Source organism: Anolis carolinensis, chromosome 3 (assembly GCF_035594765.1).
Source record: "Anolis carolinensis isolate JA03-04 chromosome 3, rAnoCar3.1.pri, whole genome shotgun sequence".
Taxonomy (NCBI): Eukaryota; Metazoa; Chordata; class Lepidosauria; order Squamata; family Dactyloidae; genus Anolis; species Anolis carolinensis.
The window spans coordinates 22,097,574-22,122,790 of NC_085843.1; the positions used below are offsets into that span (position 1 = coordinate 22,097,574).

At 41.1% G+C, this 25,217-nt stretch overlaps 1 protein-coding gene across 4 annotated transcripts in view; it reads left to right on the top strand.

The window, feature by feature from the left end:
* arhgap42 (Rho GTPase activating protein 42) overlaps positions 1–25,217 on the top strand; it is a 210,307-nt gene that overhangs the window by 143,065 nt on the left and 42,025 nt on the right. For all 4 annotated transcript variants that reach the window (XM_062977124.1, XM_003219305.4, XM_062977123.1 and 1 more), the window contains exons 7-10: positions 7,274–7,378; positions 10,764–10,893; positions 13,340–13,440; positions 13,972–14,081. In XM_062977124.1, the coding sequence (XP_062833194.1) occupies positions 7,274–7,378; positions 10,764–10,893; positions 13,340–13,440; positions 13,972–14,081 (446 nt within the window). The remainder of the gene's footprint in view (positions 1–7,273; positions 7,379–10,763; positions 10,894–13,339; positions 13,441–13,971; positions 14,082–25,217) is intronic.

Here is a 25,217-nt window from a genome sequence, read left to right on the forward strand (position 1 = left end):
TCTTATAAGATGGAATAAGTCCATATTTCTTCTAATTTATTGTAAGGCTGCATTTCTGTTCATGCGTATTTCAAAATGGTGCAAGCTTGCCTTCGCTCTTTGAATTACTGTTAATTGCTGTTAATTCAAGAGCGAGAGATACACGAGGCCTTTGACTTCTGTAACTCTGAAAACCCGTGAAAAAGTTGTGCATTGCAAAAGTAGAGCCTCCATCTAAATATGTTTGGAATGGTGGCCCTCATTTCTGAAGCGAGGCGCTCGGGCTGTAAGCTATCCACTCCTGCCCCATTCTAATTTGGTTGCTTTTCTTTGACAAAATTGTCGTATCATCTGAACCTTTACCAACATAAATCTATTTCATGAAATATATGTTCAAAAAGAAAGTTGGTTACATTTGTAGATGGTAATGCTGACCATTGAGTCCTTGTGGGCAGTAGAGGAATTGTAATGCATATACTGTATATTTTAATGAGTAACTTGGGAAATATTAGTTGAAGTATTGATCTCCAAAAACTGGGTTGACTTATCCATGGATAATGTATGCTCTGTGCCTTAAAACATAGCATAAAAGGAACCATTCAATTATCTGAGTAGATTGATGAAAGGCAAAATCATAGTCCATTTTGGGGTATCTCAAAACAAGCATTGACAATGACAGTGCTTCTAGATTTTTTGAATGCCTGAGTGGGGAAATGGAAAAGATGGCCACTCTTTAGCACTTTTCCTGGAAGGAGTGCCAAGAAAGTAGAGGGAGTTGCTGCTTTTTAAAGTTACCTTGGGATGACCTAAGTTCTTGTCTTTTGCCACTGTACTTAGAGAAAGGAATAGTTCTTTCTTTTTAATAAGAGTTAATACAAACCTCCCACACATACACACACACACATATGAACCATCTCCGAGTAGAGTAGTGAAGGGCCTTTTTGAATGTCTGAGTAGGAAACCATGGCCACGGGTACCTCGCCCCTTGAGTTGGTGGTGACACTTTGCCCCTCCACAGAATTACTCATGTCCTATACCTGGGTCATATAAAAAGTGACAGTTTTGACCCCCAAACCTGCAAAACCTTATCCTTGGGGTTGACCTCTACACAGGTATATCATATTTCCTGTGTTCAATGACCATGTTGGCTGAGGCATCCTGTAAGCTAAAATCCAAAAAAAGAGTTTTAGAACTACAAGCTCTATTCTATGATTCACATTAGCACTGATAATAGCTGTCAAAAATATCTCTATCCGTCATCTCTGTGAAAATCATTGATTTTATTTTTAGTAAGAGGCAAACAAATATAGTACAACTGAAAAAAGAACAAAACTAGCAGCTCAGGTTTGTGTTTGAACCATTAAACATTATATGGGATATATCATAAAAGTAATCAAATTCCTGTCTAACTGCTGTTGTCACAAAATCAATATTTTGTGGGAGTATCTGGCAACCCCTGCTCCTTACTAACCCTGGAGGAGGAAGGTCCAGCACTGCAACAAAGCTGAAATGACCATCATTCATTTAGAGGGAGGCTTTAAGGTGATAGCTTCCATTTTGTGTAAGGTTCAGTAGATCAAAGCAAATAAGCAGCAGTGTCTGAGGGGGCTGCACTGATAGAGAAATATTTGCAGATGCTCTGGCAGAACTGGATGTTTAGTGTGGAAACATAGCTTTGTGCTGTATGCATGGTTAAAGCTGCATAATACTAAGCCAGGCATCTTTAACCATGCATATAGCAGAGAGCTGACAGTTATGCCTCCATCATGAACACTCCTGCTTTTCAGGATTATCTTGCAAATAGCTCTGTATCAGTACATCTCCCAAAGTGCAGCTAATATATTTGAGTATTAGGCTAACCATAGTCTGAATCCCCACTTTTCCATAGAAACCCATTGGTTGAGCTTGAGCAAACTGTATTCTCTCAGACTCAGTGGATGGCACTGGCAAACCTCATCTGAAGTCAATTGTGCCAAGAAAATTTTGTGATAGGTTTGACTTAGAGTTGCCATAAGTCAAAAGTTATGTGAAGGAGTCCTGGAACCAAATCACAGCAGATGCCAAAGGCCTATTGTACTGCTATTTGAAACTTCTGTAGAGCAGGGTTTGTGGATCCCAGGATCCCGTGAGAAATTGCTAGGGGTTATGATTGGAAAAAAGCAGTGTATGATAGAGATACATCTCTCATACACTGTAGACATAATCATTTGTATGCAGTGGTTCCCTGAGAACTGAAAATTATGAGTTCCTCCAGTGTAAAAGGATTGAGAAAGGCTACATTAGGATATTGAACCAAGGTTCTTTCTGCACATCATGGAAACCTCCAGTTGAACTGTGGTTATAGAAAAGGCATGCTTATACTTTGGCTGGTAGGTCTTTTATTATCAAATACAAGGACAACAGCTTACCAGACAATTCACACATAACTATAAATTGTTCCTTTTTAAAACCACCCAAATATGTGAACCTATGTTATTAAAAACCATTGCATCTTAATTGATACTAATATGTTGGTTATGCTCTGCTGCTTCATTCACACTTACAGTTCACCATTTTATACTATAACTATCCAATGATATTGAAGCAACAGTATATGGAAGGGCATGTAGTCCGATTATTTTCCCTTAGATTTGATCTGTAACTAGACTTCAAATAGTATATTTATCATCATGTGAATCCCCAAATCATTCAGTTCAGTAAATCAAAGCCCGTGCTGATTTAATAAAGCCCTGACCATGGGGGTGTTAGCAGCTGGACCACAGGGATTCTAGCATTCGAAAAAACTGCATCAAAAGTCTGCAAGAATCTTTTATTTATTTTTATCCAATGTTGGTGACCCTGAGATTGTTTGGTCATCTTATTCTCACAGGAAGAAGATTGCACTTCCATTTTGGATAGGGTAGGAATTTGACCTCTGGCCTTTAGTTCATCAGCCAAGAAGTTACTGTCTTCCTGGTTCAGTTTTTAAAGGAAAATGAAATTAGAGATTGCACAAAGCATACTTGGATCTACAGTCATAAATTGGATTTTATAATATAAGAAGAAATGGATAAGTGGCTTTAACGGAAATGAAGTAGAGCTACTTTTTGCTATGGTTATAACTGACCTGGGATTTTAGTCAGTGTTTTCTGTAGGGTGCTCATACTTTAAAGAACTGCATAATAATAAAATTTTAGAGATGCAGCTTATCCTGGCACTGGGAAATAGTTATGGATAGATAATCATCAAGTGAATATTTGGTTATCTGTGAAAAGCACAGAAGATTTTCCACAAAGGATAGCAGCCCTAAATTTGCTATTAACTCATAGTGCTTCATTTAGAATGAACATAATCATAAACTATGGTTTCTTGTTATAGTGTTTCCCTACACAAAAAGCTCTCACAGTTATGAGGTAAATCAGTGTCACATTTACTTTCTTGCAGTTTCACATTATATCTAAACATCAAACCAGATATGAAGGACTTTCAGTCTACAGGCTATACATGTTCCAGGTCATGTCATCTAACCAATAGACTCCAACACCCCAGGGCAGTACCAAAGCAGTTTCCTAAAGACTGTTGCTCAGTTGCTTTGTTTCCTCTTCTTCTTGTGGAAAAAGCAAGGGATGAGTGAAGCCAGTTGTGCACCCAGTTACTAGGCAAATTTATCCCTCTCTTTTAGATAAAAATACTTTATTTATTGGGATGGAAGAGAAAAAAACTGAGCTGCTTTTACAGAGAAAACTGAATCCAAAACTCTACATTTGGCTAACATTTTGAAAAGCCAACAGAGCTTACTGCTAGCTTTACTCTTCTCCTAACCCCCTGTGTGGGAAACAAGAGAGTTGTCTGCAATTTTAAGAATAATAAGGGTTTTAAGGATAATTTATATGTGATTATTTTTATGTTTATTTATATGTATGTAACTTGTGTTTTATTCAATGTTTGGATTCATTGTTTACATGGTGGGTGGGTGGAATGACTGGGTAGATGGGATGATTGTTTTTCTGTATTACGTAGTTGTCTTTTTTTGTTCTTTGTACATCACTTTGAGTCCCATACATGGGAATAAAGCGGGAGAAAAGTAAAATCTTTATAATTGTTATTATTATGATGATTATCATCATCATCATCATCATCTCAACCATGTCTTATTAAAGCAAACCAATGTCATAAGCTAAGGCTTGAAGCTAGCTTTTTTCCATAAAGTGTGGTTATGACTATTTGCAGTTTGCCTGGATTCAGAGAGAATGCTCAGCTGCAATCAATCAAAAGCCAAAGCAACATCTTTTCACCTGCTCTTAAGTTTTGAAGGAAACCAATTTTTTAATCACTAAATCCAGAGCGGATGAGTAAAACATAGGTTTAAAACAGTTACATTTAAAACATATCAAATGAGAAAAGCCTCTCTCAAGGCTGCACTTGACATTTTATTCAGATGTGCGTAACATTACCTTAACTGCAATTTTAATATCAGAAACTACTGCTGGGAACCAATTGTGATTGTCTCTGCTTTCCAAATTATCATTAACATTCACTTTTCTCCATATCCTTGGGAATTAAATCAGGACGGGGGACAGGATTCACCAATCCCATGTCTGCTACTTGCATAGGCCCAATTTCCCCTTTTGAAATAGCTGTGCCTTTTTTTTAAAAAAAAAAAAAAAAGGAAAAGATACCTGTATGCATTGTCTAATATAGTCCTGAACTCTATTACTAAGAATTGCTTGGCTTCACTTGGCCCATTTCTTGAGACATATTTAAGATTGAGCAATTCTGATGGAACTTGTTGACATGTCTGTGTTTTATTTTTGGTTGGGGTGAACTTTGCTGGACTTCAGCAATCCCAAACCTACCATCCCAGGAGACTTTTACAAAGAGAGAGAAATCCATTGTCAATGGAGGCAGGGGCATCAGAGAGTTGTAGGTCACACAAAAGGCCCAAGGGATATTTTCTGCCTGTTCTGATAAAGAACAAAGGTGAGGGACTTTGTATGTCCAGGTGGTTTGGACTACAGTTGCCATAATCCCTTATAATTGACAATGCAAACTGGCACTTCTGGATGCTAAAGTTTAAAAATATAAGGAACAATGTTTTCTTAACCATGATCTAGAACTTCATATCATGCTCAGACTCCCTTGATCTTTACTTGTTACTTCTAGCAGATTCACTGGGAAAACTCAAAGTAATGTCACTTACCCACATCACAAGCTGGTTCAAATGTTATGGTTGGATCAAAGCATACACTCTACATACACAGTGTAACTTATATTTTTGAGACTCCGTTACTAAATACCATACTGAATGAAGGAATAAATTTTGGTATTGAAGGACTGAGTAATACACAATGAGTTTGACATTGCTGCCATCTAGTGCTAGATACTGTTTTTGTTCAGTTCAGAATAGGATTAATTGTTCTGGATAAGTATTCCAAAAATATAAACACTCTTCCACTTTCTGAAGCCTGGCTGCAAAAATAGGACATTTTAGTAGTATGTTAATAGCGAACTGGGTTATATTAAGTATAATTAAAGAAGACTAAAATTTGCGTTGTATGACATTGCACAGAGCTTGTAACTAAAATTAGCCATATCAATAAGGTGAGATAGAAATCCTATATTTCTGGCCTTTCCACTCCACTCCTGAAGTTTTACTATATGTATGAGCTAATATTATCAGATTTGATTAAAGGTTGCCCTTCCAGACATACAGACAGATAGACAAAGAAAGATAAATATATGTAAAACAACACATAGGTAAGTATTTCTCTTGGGACATAAAGGCTGACTTTGGAAATTCTTTTTTTAACCCAAATTTAGAGTCTAGAGTTCAAGAACTATGCATGGCTGTTTATAGTAAATTCATTTGTAAAGTCTGAGTGGATTACCTGCTTTGAGGGCTAAAGATCCGGTTAATCTTCTTCAAATAGAGGTTCCAGCATTTAGCAACTTATTCTCTCTTTACCAAATCAACACTTTCAACAGTTTGGTTCTTGTTTTCACAGTGTTGTGATTGATCCGAGCTGGGAAGGCAGCTTTTCCCTTGGAGACTCCTACCTCACCTTTTCCCTCATGTTTCTAGTTCAATTTTTCAACCACCTTTCATGATTTATTGCCATCACAGCTCCTGCCTTGGTTTTTTCATGGGTCCTTGGTATTCCTACTGTCTCGTGCTATGATGCACTAGAGTAGGCCTGAACAACCTCCAGCTCTCCAACTGTATAGGCTTCCAACTCCCAGAATTCCTGGTCATTGGACAAATTGGCTTGAACTTCTAGGAGTTGGAGACCAAAATAGATAGAAGACCACAGGTTGTACAGGCCTGCCCTAGAAGCCCCAGCCAACGATTGGAAGAGACATCAACAACAGTCAGACTTTAAGGGGCTTCACCAATACTACCATTTACTGTCCAACAGAATTACATCAGGCCACCATATATGTTCTCCTTTTTGACATTACAAGCTAAGCATACATTATACAAAATTCTGAAATTCGATAGTGACATTTTCTCATGGTTCAATCTACACAAACTTTATTTCATGCACAAAATTAATAAAATATATTGTGTACAGAATTATCTTAAGGCCATGGGTGTCAGACTCATTTTCATCAAGATGCACATCAGTTTTATGTATCTATGGATATAGAGGGGCAACTATAATTTGTTTGCATAGTGGTTGATGATCTTTAGTTTTTACTAAATTTGGGTCTCCTGATGTTATTGAATGACAATGCAGCCCAACAACACTTGTTATTCTCAGGTTGAGGAAAACTTTTAAAAGACATTTTAACATCAAACATCATATCCACAAGCCTAGTGTCTCAATTCAAACCCCGCTATCCTGACTAAATGGAACAAACTATAATATCCTTACAGATTTTGCTGTATCCTAACTCCCATCAGCTCTAGTCAAGATGACTAATGATGGAATACAGAAGTTGTAGTTCAGCATCTGGAAGGCCACATAAATTGACACAGGGTGGCCAGTTTGGCCTGTGGTCCTTTAGGTTGACACATGTGCCTTAGGCTATGTGTATAAGGTTATGTGCATATGAAACATAAATGAATTTTATGTTTAGATTTTAGTCCCTTCTCCAAGATGTCTCATGAAAATATTCCAACATTTGGGGGGAAAATCTAAACTCTAAAACTCTTCTGGTTCCAAGCATTGTGTAAAAAGAATACTCAACCTGTATGTTTTCTTACCCCTTTTGCTATTTTCATATATCTCAATTGTGTTCTACTTATGCTCTCTAATATGTGTGATGAGAATGTTTAATGCTTGGTTTTCAGTTGTATTTTTTCTCTTTTCAGCTTTTGGCATTTCTTCAGGGCTTATTTACGTTTTATCATGAAGGATATGAATTGGCCCAGGAGTTTGCACCATACAAGCAGCAGCTGCAATTCAATTTACAGAATGTAAGACTGAACTGCATTTATTCTGACTTTTTTTAGATAATTGAACTTCAGCTGTAACAAAGGCAGTGCTGTCCATGCTTTGTTGTGATGCTAAAATCTTTAGAATGCAAATCAAGGAACTTCATGCATAAATGTAAGAAACTTCACATATTACTTAAGTCATGTCTAGTTTCATCCCTTTGCCTTGGGAAATCCAGTTATTGATTTAACGTCTCCAAGATTTAAATTAGTAAAATGTGTTCTGCCCCCAGTTTGGAAAAATAATCCCATTCAGAATGTCTAGTAATTTAAATGGACTTGAGCAAAACACTCTGGATGTAGAATTTTATGAATGCCTTCACACTTGTGATCTGCCTGTAGGCAAGATTGCATGGACTCCACTCTGAAAATAAAATTTTATGCTTCAGCAATCTACTTTCTGAGCCAAGCAAAACCAGATTTTACATCTTTATTTGTCATGCAGATTGAGCAAATGTGTACACATCCCTATTATGCAGTATTTACCGTTTTACTTACTTTTGTGTGACACAAAAGGGAGAAATGATAAATTGTGCCATCACTGAGGTCCCACTCCAAATATTAGAGAGAGGGAAAAATTATTTAGTTGCTTTTGGGGTTTCCTTAAACAATAGACATTGGCCAGACACTGGTATTAGTGTGGAACTAATTTGGTGGAAGAGTTCTCTGTCCAGGGACTGCATGGTTAGGCAAGAAATTCAAGACTGAATGACACAAAAAAACCCAGAAATGGCCAGAAGCCCACTTCTGGTTTGGAAAATGGGGAGAGTGAACACTGAAATTTTCAAGGAGGTGGATTTTAATACCCAAACCATGTTATGGTTCTCACTTCTCTTCCATAGTTTACATCTTGGCTTATATGTTAAAATTAAAAAGTGAAAATTACTGAAAAACTAGTGTAGAATACCTGCTACAATTTCAGGGATTAGACATGATTTTGCGTTACCAGCAGTGGGTTCCACCACTAGAATGTTTTTAAGATGTTTTTAAATTGTTGATTTTAGCCTGTTCTTGTAAGCCGCCCCGAGCCCTAGGGGAGTGGCGGCATATAAGTTTGAATAATAAATAAATAAATAAATATATAAAGCCATGGAGAAAGCTCTGTGCTTTATGTGATGACACAAGAAATGAGCCTGAAAATATGACTCTCCCCTCAAAGATATCAGAAGAACAATGCTAATTTGAAATAAATATTTGGAAATTTCACAAATAAAAATTTGACATTTCGGCATCACCTTGGATCTTCATCTTATCAGCCAAATGTAAAGAAGACAGAAAAAAGAAGCCACCCAAGAATGAACTAGCGATTATAACTAAAATGTTGGTTCTAAAAGCACCAGAGGTCACTGTTGCTTCACCATACAAACACATTCTTGATTTATATTTTGTAGCTTGGTGCTCGAGCAGTTCAGGATAATTTTTATTGCTCAGAAACAGTAGCAATAAAAGAATATATTTTACCTGAGCCACATCTCTGGCTCTCTTGGCCATTACCATACATTCATCAATCTATATCACAACTCCAGCTTGTACTATACATCCGTTGGCCTTATTAAAACTGTCAACATTGCAATTTCAGATCTAATGTTTGGCTCTAGCATTTGTTACAATTTCCAGGAAGTATAATCTTCCATGCCTTTGACAAATTCTCCAAGTGTTTCTTCAAATATAGCTGACATACTTCAAACATTAGGTCAGTGGTTCTCAACCTGTGGGTCCCCAGATGTTTTGGCCTTCAACTCCCAGAAATCCTAACAGCTGGTAAATTGGCTGGGGTTTCTAGGAGTTGTAGGCCAAAACACCTAGGGACCCACAGGTTGAGAACCACTGCATTAGTTGCTCTTGATATCTTTACCTCTTGCAATATTTTGTCTCTTGTAATTTCACCAAATCTATCAGTATTCACTGAGACCTGCAATGAAATATTAATGCATAAGAATGCCAATTGTATTAATCTTTTATAGTCTCACAATTCTGAAAAGCTTCCACACTATGCTTCTTGACAATTACAAGATAGAAGAGTTATATGTGAAAGTGTATACTGTGAGTCAGTGCTGTATAAACACATTCCCACTGCTTTCTGTGATTATGATAACATAATGAGTCTGTGTCACATGTAATTTCATAGTTTTAAAAGAAAACTTCCCCGTTCAGTACTGTTTGAACGCATTATAACTTCTTCTTCTTTTTTTTTTTTTGAGCTATTCTGTGCCTATGGGTATATGGCTACGTGTGCTGGAACAGTGGGACTGAAAAATATTAGCAGCTATTAGGTAAACTAAGGGCACATCCACACTGTAGAATTATTGTAGTTTGACACCACTTTAATTGTTATGGCTAAATGCTATCATATTGTGGGGGTTGTAGTTTTACAAGGTCTTTCGCCTTTTCTGCAAAATAATTCTAGTGCCTTGTCACACGAATACCTCCCAGGATCTCATAACATTGAGACATAACAGTTAAAGTTGTATCAATCTGCATTAATCCTACCATGTAGATTCATCCTAAGTAATGGCAAAGTTAACTTCAAGCTCTGAACATACAACTCATTTCCTTTGTCACAAAAGATGGATCCAAGAGCTCCCCCTCCTTTAGTCTCTAGACACTTCACTTCAGAATGAATAATGGATGTCATGTTAGTTGAATAAATTGAAGTTCTGATAACTCTTCATTGCCTCTTCAAGTCTGAGTCTCCTTTGATTTTTCGACTTTGAAGATGCATAAAACTTGGAGAACAGTGTTGAGAGAAAAACAGAAATCTTACAGAACCTAACTTCTGTTGAAAATCTGGACTTTTTGGCTTCTTGTTTCATTTCTGTCTAAAAGTAATATACACACAAAAAGGCCACTTGACATGGATGTGATAATGCCTTAAGGACATACTTGTTTTCTAGCAAAATATGATTCTCATTTAACGTACTCGAGAAGTAAGTAAGGTATTAGCCACTTTTTGGGTTTTCTCATAGCCACTAATGATTTTTGCAGCTTTGTGGACGTGTTGTTTTTTATCAATTATGTTTTATTATCAATTAGATCTGCTTCACATGGAAAACTGAAAAGAATTAATATATTGTAGTCTTAGATTCTATAGATATCAAACAAATTGATACCATCATATGCTGTGTTTATGGTTGGTTTTCAAACATGTGGTTTGTCTGTAGATTTTGCAACAGGGAGCAAGTAGTTGGGAATGGACAGTTCAAGCCAAAAAGGATTTTTTCTTAAGGGTCTTATTATACATATATGGCAGCAATGGGGAAATTTTGAAAGTGTTCCATGCCAAAGACATTGGAGTCAGTCACTTCAAACAGCACAGATAGAATCCTAATTCATCATTTCTTTTCTTTGTCTGCACCTTGCTACATAGACACGGAATAATTTTGAAAGCACGAGGCAGGAAGTGGAGCGACTCATGCAGAGAATGAAATCAGCCAGTCAAGATTATAGACCTCCAAGCCAGTGGACGATGGAAGGCTACCTCTACGTTCAAGAGAAACGTGAGTAGCATGTTGCTCTGCATTGAGCTACCTACTCAAGAATGTGGTACAGCATTATGCATTCTGTAATTTCATGCCCTAGTCCTCAATTTTTGTATAAAGTTGGATTGGTAGAAACAATATAGCATTTTCATAAGTCCAAGATATAGGCTCACAGTCTGAAATGAAAGACCTCTTCCATGTGTGGAGAATGAGGGATATCAGGATTCAGAATCATTTTGAAGAAAAGAGAGTTTAGAGCTTCTTCAGACCAGACACTGCAAATCTGTGTCTTCAGGGGAGTGTAACTCCATCCAGCACAAGCTAGATCCTTATTTCTGATCTGCCTTTTGACTGACCAAGAGCACCTCTATGTTGTCTGGATTAAGGTTCAATTTCTTTGCCCTCATCCGGTCCAGCTTTGGGGCTTCACTTGGCTGTTGGTTGAATGAAGCTCCATATCTGGAATTCTTTTCACAGCATAATAGTCACACACACCCCTCTTTTTTCAGCCAAAAAAGGGATAAAAGTACAACTGCAACACAGTGAAATATGGTATCCCTCTCTTGGCATTTCCTAGGCCCTCAAGGCAGTTCTGTAGAGTCATGCTGGATGACCTAGCTGTGCTAGGAATGTGTCCTCGCTAGGCATTTCCTATATCCTTCTGTATGTATCTATTAATTTCATTTATTTCTTTTTATCCTATCTTTTCCCCAAGACAGTTATGTGGTATGTTTCCTCCAGAAGTTGTTCATTCAGTATGGTTTTTGCACATCCACACAAGCTCCTGGAATATATTGTGCATGGATATAGGCATTTTAAATCTTGAAACCCACATTTGCTTTTGATTTATTTTAATGCTGGTGTAATAACTTTAATACATACATTAGTTCCAAGCTGTTCACCCTTTTGCTCATAAGTTTACATTTAAAAATTAGGAGTGCAATAATACAGTTTCAATGATGCTGTGTTTTCCTACTTGCTCTTGTTAAGAAGCCTATGTGTCAAAGAAGAGTTACTCTATCCCTCCTTCTCCCTGTGTTTTTCTGAGATATATTTCCCTGCTGAAAAAAAGGGAGGTTGCTCTGAGTCACTTTTGTAGTCTTTAATTGACTGATAATAATAAAATACTATTTAAAAAACTCATGTAAAGTGGAAATTACCTTGGGTATTATTAACAGGAGAACAAGGACAGAGTGAAATTCTAGGCACATTTGGTGCTTCATTAAATAGTGAAAGGCCAACTTGACATACTCTTGTCAAAGGGGAAAGGATTTGGTCATTTGTTTTGGCTAAAAGAGAAAATGACAAAGAGACAATTGCAGTCTTGGAAAGGAAGGCACCTTTTTCAATGATGTAGTAGGTTAGGCTGCTGATTGTCAGGAATATAGTCGGAAAAATGTATTATCATTTTGTCATTGCAAAGCGGAATAATGGGGACACTTATTATTCCAAATGCAGAGAACTGGGTCCACTTGCCACATCTTCTGTTACTGAGAATTGTCTGCATAAAATACATTTGTACTCAGTCTCTCCAATTACTTTGAATGTAGATACTGTCACATCACTTACCTACTTCAGTTTTCATGGCAAATGATGATAAGAAATAGGGGATGAAATATTCACTCTTTAATATTTTATTCCCAATGTTTGCGTGAATGTTCCCCTCTATAGGTGCTGGAATACAGTTGGCCCTCCACATTTGCAAGTTTACCTTTACAGGCTTGATCATTTGTAGATTTGCTTAATGCGTTTTCTCTAGGAATCTCTAGGTCCTCTTATGTAACTCTACAGTCAACGTCCAACTATGCTAACTATAGAACTATGTTCTGAGGACCTAGAATTTTGTAGAGACAATACTTCTTTAGGCCAGTGGTTTCCAATCCCTGGTCCTCCAGATGTTCTGGAGAGTTTTTCTCTCAGGATAAAAGAAGTATTTTTATTTAAGGTTTTCCCACTTTTGTGAGGGTCTTGCTCTCCTAACCCCAGCCCTACGCAATAGTTCTAACAATACAGATGGGCGTAGTGATGTGCACCAACTTAAATGATTGTTATGGGACTTGAAAGGATTATATAAATGCTTTTGAGCATACAACCAACTGGCTGTTAAACATAATAAATAATAAACATAATAAATACTGTTATCACATAGTATTATTAATTATTATTATAATAATAATATTATTAATACTATGTGATAACATTTAAAAAGGGCTGATTAGAAATAAAATTCCTGGAATTTGAAATATGTTCTGTAAAAATATAATTTTTATAATCTATATAGTATCAACTCACATGAAGCAGTGAAATATATAATATGGAGCATAAATAAGTGTTACCATGTGTGGGCATTTTCTACAATAAAACCAATAACCTCCATATTTATCTTGATTATTTTTGTTCAGGTAGCTTTTGTTCTAATAGACAAATTTACTGTTTATTTTTCTTTCTTTCTTTTACGATTTAGGACCTCTGGGATTTACTTGGATTAAACATTACTGTACTTACGACAAGGGATCAAAAGCTTTTACAATGAGCCTTTCTGAACCAAAGTCTGGAGGAAAAGTGGTAAGTATTACACCAAATAGAGTTGGGAGGGGTACATCACTGGCTTTTCATCCAGTGATGAAAAATGGGTGACATGCTGGAAAGGAGTTAGGTATGTTCAGACCTACTAAGGTTGTGTGATCCATTCTTGTCAGTAAAAGGAAAACCAAAACCTCATGCTTGGTATTTTTTTTGGTGCTTTTTTGTTTTAAAATGGTGTCACCCAACCATGAGGAAGACCAAATGCCAGAAATACCATTCTTATTGTTTGGTTTCTAAAAATGGCAAATGGCAAGCACTATCTTAAAAGCAGCATTGCTCCTTTTCTTTCACATATGCATTTCCTACAACAGTGTCTGCAAGAACATAAATATGTATCATCTAAAGGAGGAGAAGAAGATATGCTTAGTATTTTATAAATCTTGGACTATTATGTAACTAGAATTGATATGATCAATGAAAGGAAATGTATTTAAATTGGTGGCACTCCAATAGTACAATTAATGTTGTGGTGACTGATCATGTCACTTTCTCTGCTTATGCTTCTTTTAGAATGGTCTTGTTCCAAGTTCACCAGAAATATTCAAGTTGAAGTCCTGCATCCGGAGAAAGACAGATTCAATTGACAAGCGCTTCTGTTTCGATATTGAAGTTGTTGAAAGGTTTGAAACTTTTGAAATCAAAGGCTGGAGGGTACTGGGCATTGTATTTCTTAAATGTTGCACATTCTTGTGACATCATGTAACCTTGTAAATAGGATTGGGTGTGGTGTAGATCATGATTTCCCAGGGCTAGTTTTGAGGCCACTACCACCATCAAGTTTTGAGCCTTGATTTAGAACTTTGGAGACCAGGATTAAAATATTTGCTCAACTACTGAGTGACCTCTCAGCTATCAGAGTAAGGCAAAGGCAACCTCCCCCCCCCCCACCCCCCCCCCAAATTTTGTTAAGAAATCTCTACAAGTCAGAAACCATGTGAAAGACTTCCGGTAGTGGCGCTAATGGCGGACGCAGCAGAACGCTGAGGCTCCTCAGCATTCTGACCTCTCCGAGAGCTCAGGTAGAGCCCCAGGCTCCCACTCACCAGTGGCAAGAAACCGGTGAGTTGCAAAACCATTGGACTTTCCCAGATAACAAGGGAAAACTGCACCAGTTCCTAGCATGGGAAAAGTCCTTGGCGGGCAGAGCGAGGCTGAGGTTTCCTAGCCGAGGCTAGGCTAGAACGCTGCCACTATTTTAAAACTTAAGAAGAGAGAGGGGAGAAATGTATCTATAGAAGCAAAGCGAGCCTACACTGCAAAAGATAGACTGCGGCACTAAGAAGCAAGAGAGAAGTCTAAGAGAAGGAAAGAAAGAGCACTCTCGGTCCTTGGAGAAAGGAAGAGGAACGCATGGCGCAAGAAGAACAATAACATAAAACAAATATTAAAACACTCTAAAGACTCTAAAATACTCTAAGACAGGGAAGACCACTCTACCCAGGGAGATCAGAAAGACACCTCCAGTCTCCGGCGGTTGAGAGCGAGAGGCGACAGGACGAGGCGTGGTGGAGATCAGGAGAGGAGACGCGCGGGGGGCAGCAACGCACGCGACGCAGGCGACGTGCGGCGCGACGACGCAGCGACGCACGGCGTGGAGACGCGCGAGACACGGCGCGCTCAACAGCGGGGCGCAGCGGCACGAGACAATATACAAACACAACCGAGTTGGACCCATCACAGTCCTCAGGTGTGTCCAAAAGGAGAACGGGACGAGGACTGTCTAAACAGGCTTTTGCAAAGCAACCAAGGGCCAGCCCTGCCAAGGGTCGGAAGAATAGGATCTGAGCTGTTCTGAAGAAGAAGAATGAAAGAGGACTAACCTGCTGGTCTCATCAAGGTTGGCTTTACAACGCTTAACAGACCCTACTTATATATTTACACTTATACTTATACTTCTGGACATATGGTTGGTTCTTTTTTTTTCTTTTTTCTGTCTGTTTGTTTTTTTCTTTCTTTCTTTTTCTAATCTGTCTCCGTTCTGGTTGCTATAGTCTGGGGTTGGCAACCATTTACAGATGTGTCAGTGTCAGAATTGATTTACAGGAAGCGTCAGTGTTAGAACTGATTTATAGGATGTAATTGGCTATCTACTATTCCCATAGCTTCCAGTAAGCTCGACTCGACTAGACAGCACAGTCCCAGGGTGTATTTAGACAGCACCTACAGCACCAGCTCTAGATCACTTGCAACAGGAATAGGGTCCAAGCAAAGGGGGACAGAAATTAAATAAACAAATAAAGAATAAGGGCGACCCGCAGACCAGACTAGACCAAAGCAATAAGCAATAAGATAGAGATGAATTCATCCAAAGCTAAGATGGATAAAGATAAGGAGAAACGAGGAACAGCTAGGAAAGACTCGTTATCAGACGATTACAGTATCAAAGATGTTATGTTAGAGATTCTGAAACTACAAACAGAGGTGATTAAGATTCAGGAAAAGCAAGACAAACAGTACACCCAGATTAGGGATGAGATGAAGGGAATGAAAGAGGAAATAAAAGAGGAAATCCAAACACTAGTTAAAGAGGAAATAAGACTGATAAAAGAGGTGTCACGACCCAGGCTACAGAGCACCAATAACCATACGCAGAGGCCAGATTCTATCTAATATCTTTATTAAGGAAATATATAAAGTTAGTAAAAGCAAATGTAAAAGTTAGTCCAGAAGCAGACCTTTCAGGAAAGGTCAAAATTAGTCCAAAGAAATAATGTCCAATATGAAATATTAAGGTCCAAAGTTGTAATCCAATAACCGAAACACTCACTTTGCCAGGCAAAGTGAGGGGAGATGACAAGGTCCTTTAGTCCATGAACTTGAGCAAGGCTAGGAAATAACTTGATACTTGAAACAAGGCTTGAAACGTGGAACAAGGTAACGAAGAACAAGAACAAGGTCCGTGGAATAACTTGGTAAAATCCGTGAAACAAGGCAAGGGTTAGTCCTGGGAAACAAGGCAAGATCCGTAGGTAAACAAAGGCTGGGAAACAGGAGCGGAGGCTGGAAACAAGGCAAGGCTTGAGCAGGAACGAGGCTTGAATCGGAGCGCGCTGTCCAGACACAACTCGCTCCGGAGGCTGACGAATTGACTCCGCGAAGTTACTACGCGGGTAAAACACCTATATAGAGTCTAACTTTCCCGCCGAAGCAGTTCTCTGGGAACCAGAAACGAAAGCTAAACTCTGAGACCAGATGTCTGACTCCTTAAAGATTCTCACGAAAAGCAGACTTAATTGGGTACATTCTTAGCTGCTATCCTCGCACTCCTGCGCGAAGCTGCTTCCAAACCCCTCTGTTGTTTACAAAACTCATGGCGAGAGAACACGGGAGATGTAGGCTCAGGGTTTGTTTGACATACTTCTGGGACACAACTTTCTTGCAGGTGCAAGGTTCCCAGATCTGCCTGGGAAAGATCTGGCTGAGAAGATTCCAGTTCTGACTGGGAAGGTAAAAAACCCAAGTTTTCTTCTTCATCAGGCATTACAATGTCATGAGCAGGACTACAAGGCCCATGAGTCATCACACTATCCCCCTCCTCAAGGCCCCTCCCAAACTGGGACTCTCTCCCCGAGGCGCGAGGTCGTGGCTTGGCGGGATAGGTCTGATGAAAGCGACGGGTTAGATCAGGAGCATGGACTGTGGAGGCGTCTTCCCAAGAGCGTTCCTCAGGGCCAAAACCCACCCAGTCAATGAGATATTGCAGGCGGCGGCGGTGAAAGCGAGAATCTAAAATGTCCTGAACCTCGAACTCGTCCTCCCCATCCACCAAAATAGGGACGGGGGCCGGCCGGTCTACATCTGGCCGCACACCATCCGCCGGAAGGAGCAGGGAGCGGTGAAACACTGGGTGAATGCGCATTGAACGTGGAAGTTGGAGTTTGAAAGTCACGGGGTTTAATTGCGCCACCACTGGATAGGGGCCAATGAAACGGGCATCTAACTTCCGGCAAGGGCGGTGGGAGGGCAAAAAGCGAGTGGACAGAAAAACCCGATCTCCTACCTTGATTTCGGGGCCCGGCTGGCGATGTTTGTCCGCGTGACGTTTATAGTCCTCCTTGGCTTGTTCCAGTTGCTGGAGCAAAAGTTGTTGCACCGCTGTGAGTTCCTGCAGCCAATCTTCTGCTGCGGGAACTTCTGAAGTTTCAATGACAGGGGGAAAGAAACGTGGATGGAAGCCGTAGTTTGCAAAGAACGGCGTTTCTTTTGTAGAAGCCTGGACTCCATTGTTGTAGGCAAATTCCGACAGTGGTAACAGAGAAGCCCAATTGTCCTGTTGGTAGTTTACATAACAGCGAAGGTACTGTTCCAAAGTGGCATTGGTGCGCTCCGTTTGCCCATCCGTTTGGGGATGATGAGCTGAAGATAAACGAGAGTCTATGCCCAATAGTTTTTGTAGTGCCTTCCAGAAACGAGAGGTGAATTGGGATCCACGGTCTGTGACCAAACTCTTGGGCAATCCATGTAGTCTGAAAACATGTTGGAGGAATAAATCTGCAGTCTCTTGGGCCGTGGGAAGACCTTCACAGGGAATGAAATGGGCTAACTTGGTGAAAAGGTCCACCACCACTAGGATCGTGGTGAATCCACAGGAAGGTGGTAAGTCAGTGATAAAATCCGCAGAAATTATTTCCCATGGGCGAGATGGGTTAGGAAGGGGGTGTAGAAGCCCTGAGGGCTTCTCCCTTCTTATCTTGGAGCGCTGGCATACTGGGCAGGTGTTAACATATTTTTCCACATCCTTGCGGATCTTGGGCCACCAGAAATCTCTTAGGATCAAATGCATGGTTTTAAATAGTCCGAAATGCCCTGCTGGTTTGCAGTCATGACACAGACGAAGTGCTTTTTCCCTGCCCGGTCCGGGTGGGATATAAACATGATTTCTATAGCAAAGCAGTCCATCTTTAAGCGAAAAGGGAAAATGCAGACCTTGACGAAGTTGGTCCTGCGCCCAGGCATCTGCTTGCTGACTAGCCCTGATTTCTTGAGCACAGATGGGCCCTGGAGTGGAGGGAGTTGAATCAATGGGAGTGGATTTGGTGTTCCCCACTGTGAGCGTGGCAAAGTTCTCGGGTTGTAGTAGTTGGGATTCAAAGGTCTCCTTGCGTCCTGCAGCGTATTCCGGTTTACGTGACAGGGCGTCTGCTTGCTTGGTTTGGGCTGGGGTCACATAATGAATCTGGAAGTTGAAACGTTCAAAGAATAAAGCCCAACGTTGCTGCCTCTGATTTAGCTTGCGGGCAGTTCTTAGATGTTCTAGATTCCGATGATCAGTGTGGACTTCAATGGGAAATTTGGCCCCTTCTAGCCAATGTCTCCAAGTTTCAAAAGCTGCCTTTATGGCTAATAGTTCTTTTTCCCAAATGGTATAGTTCCTCTCTGGTGCGGTTAGTTGACGAGAATAATAGGCACAAGGATGAAGGTGATCTCCCACCGGTTGTAGGAGCACAGCCCCAATTGCCACATCAGAGGCGTCCGCTTGCACCACAAAAAGGGTTTCAGGATCTGGATGCTGAAGGATTGGCTGGGATGTGAATAATTTCTTTAGTTGCTGGAACCCTTTCTCTGCTTGATCAGTCCAGCGGAAGGGCTGTTTTCCACGGATGCAGCTAGTGATTGGGTCAGACCAGCGGGCAAAATCTGGAATGAACTTGCGGTAGTAGTTCGCGAACCCCAAGAATCGCTGCACCTCCTTCTTGTTAGTTGGCGCCCGCCATTCCAATACTGCGGAAACCTTGGCTGGATCCATGGAGAGCCCTAGAGGCGAGATACGGTATCCAAGGAAATCTACCTCTTGTAGATCAAAAGCGCATTTTTCCAGCTTGGCATAAAGTCCATGATCCCGCAATCGTTGTAACACCATTTTGACGTGGTTCTCATGTTCTGATTGTGATCTAGAAAACACCAAAAAATCGTCCAGGTAGATTATCAAGAACCTATCTAGATAGTCCTGGAAAATGTCATTGACAAAATGCTGGAACGTTGCGGGAGCTCCGCATAATCCATAATTCATAACTCGGGACTCGAATAATCCGAATTTAGTCTGGAAGGCGGTCTTCCACTCGTCCCCTTCTCTGATGCGAACTAAGTTGTAAGCTCCCCGAAGATCCAGCTTGGTGTAAACCTTGGCTCCTCGAAGTCGGTCTAGTAGATCCGAGATTAAGGGCAGGGGGTAGCTGTTCCGCTTGGTGATATTATTCAATGCTCTGTAGTCCACCACCAAGCGTAATTCCCCTGACTTCTTCTTCACAAACATCACTGGGGAGGCGGCTGGGGATTGAGAGGGTCTGATGAATCCCTTGCGAAGGTTTGTCTCTATGAATTCCCTGAGAGCTTCTTGCTCTGGTTCAGTCAGGGAGTAGAGATGCCCTCGCGGGATCGGGGCCCCCTCCACCAAGTCAATGGCACAGTCATAAGGTCTATGTGGGGGTAACCTTTCGGCTTCTTTTTCATTGAATACATCCCAATACTCGGAGTACTTCTTTGGCAAGGTGATAATGGGCTCGGTGTCTGTGGCATGGCAGACCTTGGCTACGAGGCAATGATTTTGGCAGTACTTTGAAGCAAACTGCAGTTCTCTGTTGGACCAGGAGATGCTTGGGTCATGAAGTGTCAGCCATGGAATCCCCAAAATCACAGGGAAATGGGGAACCTCAGTAACAAAGAAGGAAATCTCTTCCATATGTTCCCTTATCCACATCCTGGTGGGTTCCGACCACTGGCTTACGGGGCCCGTCTTGAGAGGGCGACCATCAATGGCTTGCACCACACGGGCATTCTTGAAGTCATGATATTGTAATCCCAGAGAGTCGGCATACTCTCTATCAATGAAATTGTTGGTAGCTCCTGAGTCTATCATGGCGTGGATCATGACGGGTCCCCTTTTTGCTGACCATAAGGTGACCACTAGAAGGAACAGGACCCCGGTTGGCGGCTCTTGAACGGGTTTCTTGACCGGGTTGGCGAGCCTCTCTACGCCCGGTCGTTGGCTTCCCCCGCCGGCTGTGTGCCAGCCGCCTCAGACGCCTTCGTCTCCGTGGAGGACGCCGCCGCAAGACGGGCGGCGGGCTTCCCTTTGGCTGGGCACTCTCTGGCGAAGTGGCCCCCATTCCCGCAATACCAGCAGAGATTTAGGCGTTGGCGGCGGGCCTTCTCGGCGGCATCTAATCTGGGACGCACATTGCCCAACTGCATCGGCACCTCCTCGCTCCCTCTGGGGTATGGGGATGGTGGTGGGGGTCTCCACACTGGACGCGGCTGAACGCTGGCGGGAGCGGAGGGTTTTGCCCCAGCTCTACCGCTCTGGCCTCGGACCCACTGTTTTCTGTTGGCAATCATGACTTCAGCCCGTAAACATTGATCGATGAGTGCTTCCAGCGTTTGGGGAGGATCCACCTTGGAGATTTCCTCCAGCATTTCAATGTTGAGACCCTCCCGAAATTGTCCTCTGAGGGCAACATCGTTCCAGCCGGTGTTGTGGGCCAGCACTCGGAACTCGGCTATGTACTGAGACATGGGTCTGTCTCCTTGGAAGAGGCGGCGGAGTTTGTGCCCGGCGGCCTCCAAATTGTCCTCGATTCCCCAGGTCGCCTTAAGGTGGTCCAAGAAATGTTGCGCTGACCTTAGATGTGGGGAGGCTTGGTCGAACAGAGCCGTCGCCCAGTTAGCCGCTGGCCCGTCTAGGAGACTGTAAATCCACGCCACCTTGATGTCTTCCTGGGGAAACTCGGCATCACGGGCCTCTAGATAAGCTTGGCATTGGCGACGGAAAACATGAACCTTAGAAGCTTCTCCAGTAAACTTGGTTGGCAACGCCATGGCCGGAAGACGGATTCCGCGTTCCTTCAAACCCTTTATTTCCCCATCCTGTGCATTGAGCTTATCACGGATTCGGTCCACCTCATCCTTGTCGATGGTGTAGGTAATCGGCTGGCCGCTCGGCCCAGGTACGGTTCCGGTAGACATTCTGGCCGAGGTTAATTGGTGCTTAGGGTGGCGGAGTCAAGCTGTCACGACCCAGGCTACAGAGCACCAATAACCATACGCAGAGGCCAGATTCTATCTAATATCTTTATTAAGGAAATATATAAAGTTAGTAAAAGCAAATGTAAAAGTTAGTCCAGAAGCAGACCTTTCAGGAAAGGTCAAAATTAGTCCAAAGAAATAATGTCCAATATGAAATATTAAGGTCCAAAGTTGTAATCCAATAACCGAAACACTCACTTTGCCAGGCAAAGTGAGGGGAGATGACAAGGTCCTTTAGTCCATGAACTTGAGCAAGGCTAGGAAATAACTTGATACTTGAAACAAGGCTTGAAACGTGGAACAAGGTAACGAAGAACAAGAACAAGGTCCGTGGAATAACTTGGTAAAATCCGTGAAACAAGGCAAGGGTTAGTCCTGGGAAACAAGGCAAGATCCGTAGGTAAACAAAGGCTGGGAAACAGGAGCGGAGGCTGGAAACAAGGCAAGGCTTGAGCAGGAACGAGGCTTGAATCGGAGCGCGCTGTCCAGACACAACTCGCTCCGGAGGCTGACGAATTGACTCCGCGAAGTTACTACGCGGGTAAAACACCTATATAGAGTCTAACTTTCCCGCCGAAGCAGTTCTCTGGGAACCAGAAACGAAAGCTAAACTCTGAGACCAGATGTCTGACTCCTTAAAGATTCTCACGAAAAGCAGACTTAATTGGGTACATTCTTAGCTGCTATCCTCGCACTCCTGCGCGAAGCTGCTTCCAAACCCCTCTGTTGTTTACAAAACTCATGGCGAGAGAACACGGGAGATGTAGGCTCAGGGTTTGTTTGACATACTTCTGGGACACAACTTTCTTGCAGGTGCAAGGTTCCCAGATCTGCCTGGGAAAGATCTGGCTGAGAAGATTCCAGTTCTGACTGGGAAGGTAAAAAACCCAAGTTTTCTTCTTCATCAGGCATTACAATGTCATGAGCAGGACTACAAGGCCCATGAGTCATCACAAGAGGACATAGAACTTATTAAACTGGACAATAAGGAAAGATCTAAAGAAAAGAAAATAATTAAAACTGACCAAGATAAAACAAGAAAAGATCTAGGCGAATTAGAGAAAACAATAAACGCAATCAAAATTCAACAAGAAATACTTGAGACAAAAGAAAAGGAATTCCAGTTAAGATTTCGTAACTTACAAGAGGCCGAAGATGAAAATTTAAAAGACCAAGTTGTGGGAATCATAACAAATATTACCCAGAGAACCAGAGAAATGGTGGAAGGGAATTTAGACAGAATTTATAGAATCCATTCTAACCATTCAAGAAAATTTAACACGCCAAGGGATATTGTGATCCACTTCAGTAAGAAAAGCCTCAGAGACCAGGTCCTCAGAGGTAACGCAAAAGCTCCATCATACTTTAAGGGAAACAAAATTGCCATTCTTAAAGAACTCCCTATGTCTGTTCTAGAAAAGAGGCATAAATACTTCTTCCTGACAGACGAGCTGGAGAGAAGAAATATAAGATTCAAATGGGAAAGAAGGGAGGGAGTGATGATTACTTGGGAGGGAAATAAACATTGGATAACAAGTGAACCCAAAGCACACGCCTTCTATGAGAAATACCTAAACTCAGGATCACATGAGAACAGCAAGAGGGAACAGCAAGGGAAAGAGAAAGAAGGAGAGGAATTAAAAGAGGACAGGACACAAGGAGAAGATGGAGAATGGTCCAGACTAAAAAAAAGACTCAGAGAAAGATCGCCCGAAGACTTACTGGATCTGATGGATCTGGGAAAATGGAATAAGGTCAGGGGGGAGGAGGCAAATAAGAAGGATGGCGCGGAGGCTTAAACTGTATTCTAACAATATAAATGGTTTTAACTCGCCAAGTAAAAGAAATAAAGTATGGCAACAAATTAAAAAAGGCAAATACGATGTAGCATGTCTCCAAGAAACTCACATAACACACAAGCATGTGTCACACCTAGAACATGATAGACTGGGAAAGACGTATTATTCATCGGGGCCCGAGAAGAAAAAAGGGGTGGTGACCTATGTAAGCGAGAAGCTGCCATCAAAAATAGCCTTCAAAGATCACGAGGGCAGAATACTAGGCGTCTCGGTGGAAGTGCATAACAGGATACTCCTGATATGTAACATATATGCGCCGAATGGGTGCAAATTAAAATTTGTAGAAAGACTCTATCAAAAAATAATCGAACAGGAATACGAGGACCTCATAATAATGGGGGATTTCAATGGGGTGCTCAACGCAGCCCTAGATAAATCCAACTCAGAAAAGAAATCTAAAAGCATTAAGGGTGGTGTATTACCTAGATATTTCCTTAAACTGAAAGAAGACCTAAACTTGCTGGACATCTGGAGACACTTACACGGGAGTGCAAGGGATTATACATTCCTGTCTAACAGACATCTGACCTGGACCCGAATCGATATGATATGGGGAAACAAATCAATAGTAAACAGAATAACTAAATGTAATATACTACCAAGACTAAACTCGGACCATGCTCCCTTGGAGATTACATTAGATAAGGAGGATCCAAGAAGTGGAGAATACAGATGGAGACTAAACGAATCATTGTTAAAGGACGAAGGGGATCAGGACAGATATAGGAAATTGCTGACAGAATATTTCAAACTTAATAAGGAGGAAGACACAGCAATAGAATTTATTTGGGACGCCAGCAAAGCTTATATGAGAGGCCAGATAATACAACAAAGTGCTAGGAAGAAAAGGTCATGGAGATTAGAACACCAGAAGATAGAAGGGGAGATAGCAAGATTGGAGAAAACACTCAAAGGAAATCCCAAGGACAAGAAAACTCAGCTTAACCTCGAAATTTACAAAAAACAACTAGAGACGCTACAGGTTGAGGAAATGGGAAAGAAGCTAAGATACGCAAGACAGCATCATTTTGAGAACGCGAATAAGGTTGGGAGGTGGCTGGCTAGGAAAATAAACAAAAAGAAACAAGCACTATACATCAATAAAATACAGGAAGACGGGAAAACATACTACAGTCACAAAGAAATAGGCCAACAATTCACCGCTTTCTACGAGAAACTATATAAAAAGGACATAATTGCCGAAGAAAAAGTAACGCAACATATAGGGAGGCAGGACATTCCCAAAATTACGGATATGCAAAGAGAAATACTAAATAGGAAGATTAAGGAAGAAGAAATAAGCAGAGCAATTAAGAAACTCCCTTCAAATAAAGCACCAGGACCTGACGGGTTCTCAATGTCATACTACAAAATATTCCAGGAGATACTCATCACACTTCTACAGAAAGTCATGAATAGCATTCTGGAAGGAGGGAAAGTTCCGCAAACATGGACTAACGCTAATATTGTAGTAATACCAAAAGACAAGGCTGACAATACACAGGTTAGGAACTATAGGCCTATATCGCTTTTAAATGCGGACTACAAAATCTTTGCCAGTATCCTAGCAGAAAGGTTAAAAGAGGTATTAAAGGCAAGAATAGAAGAGGATCAATCTGGTTTCCTCCCCGGTAGGCAAATGAGAGAGAATATTAGGAACATCCTAAATGCCATAGAATACTATGAAAAGAACAGACAGAAGGAGATAGCCCTCCTTTTTCTAGATGCCGAAAAGGCATTCGATAATGTCAATTGGTTTTGTATGGCTGAAATCTTAAGGGAAATGGACGTAGGATTTTATTTTTCGAACGCTATTAAAGCCATATACTCTCAGCAAACGGCGAGGGTTATCACAAATGGCCAGATATCCAACAC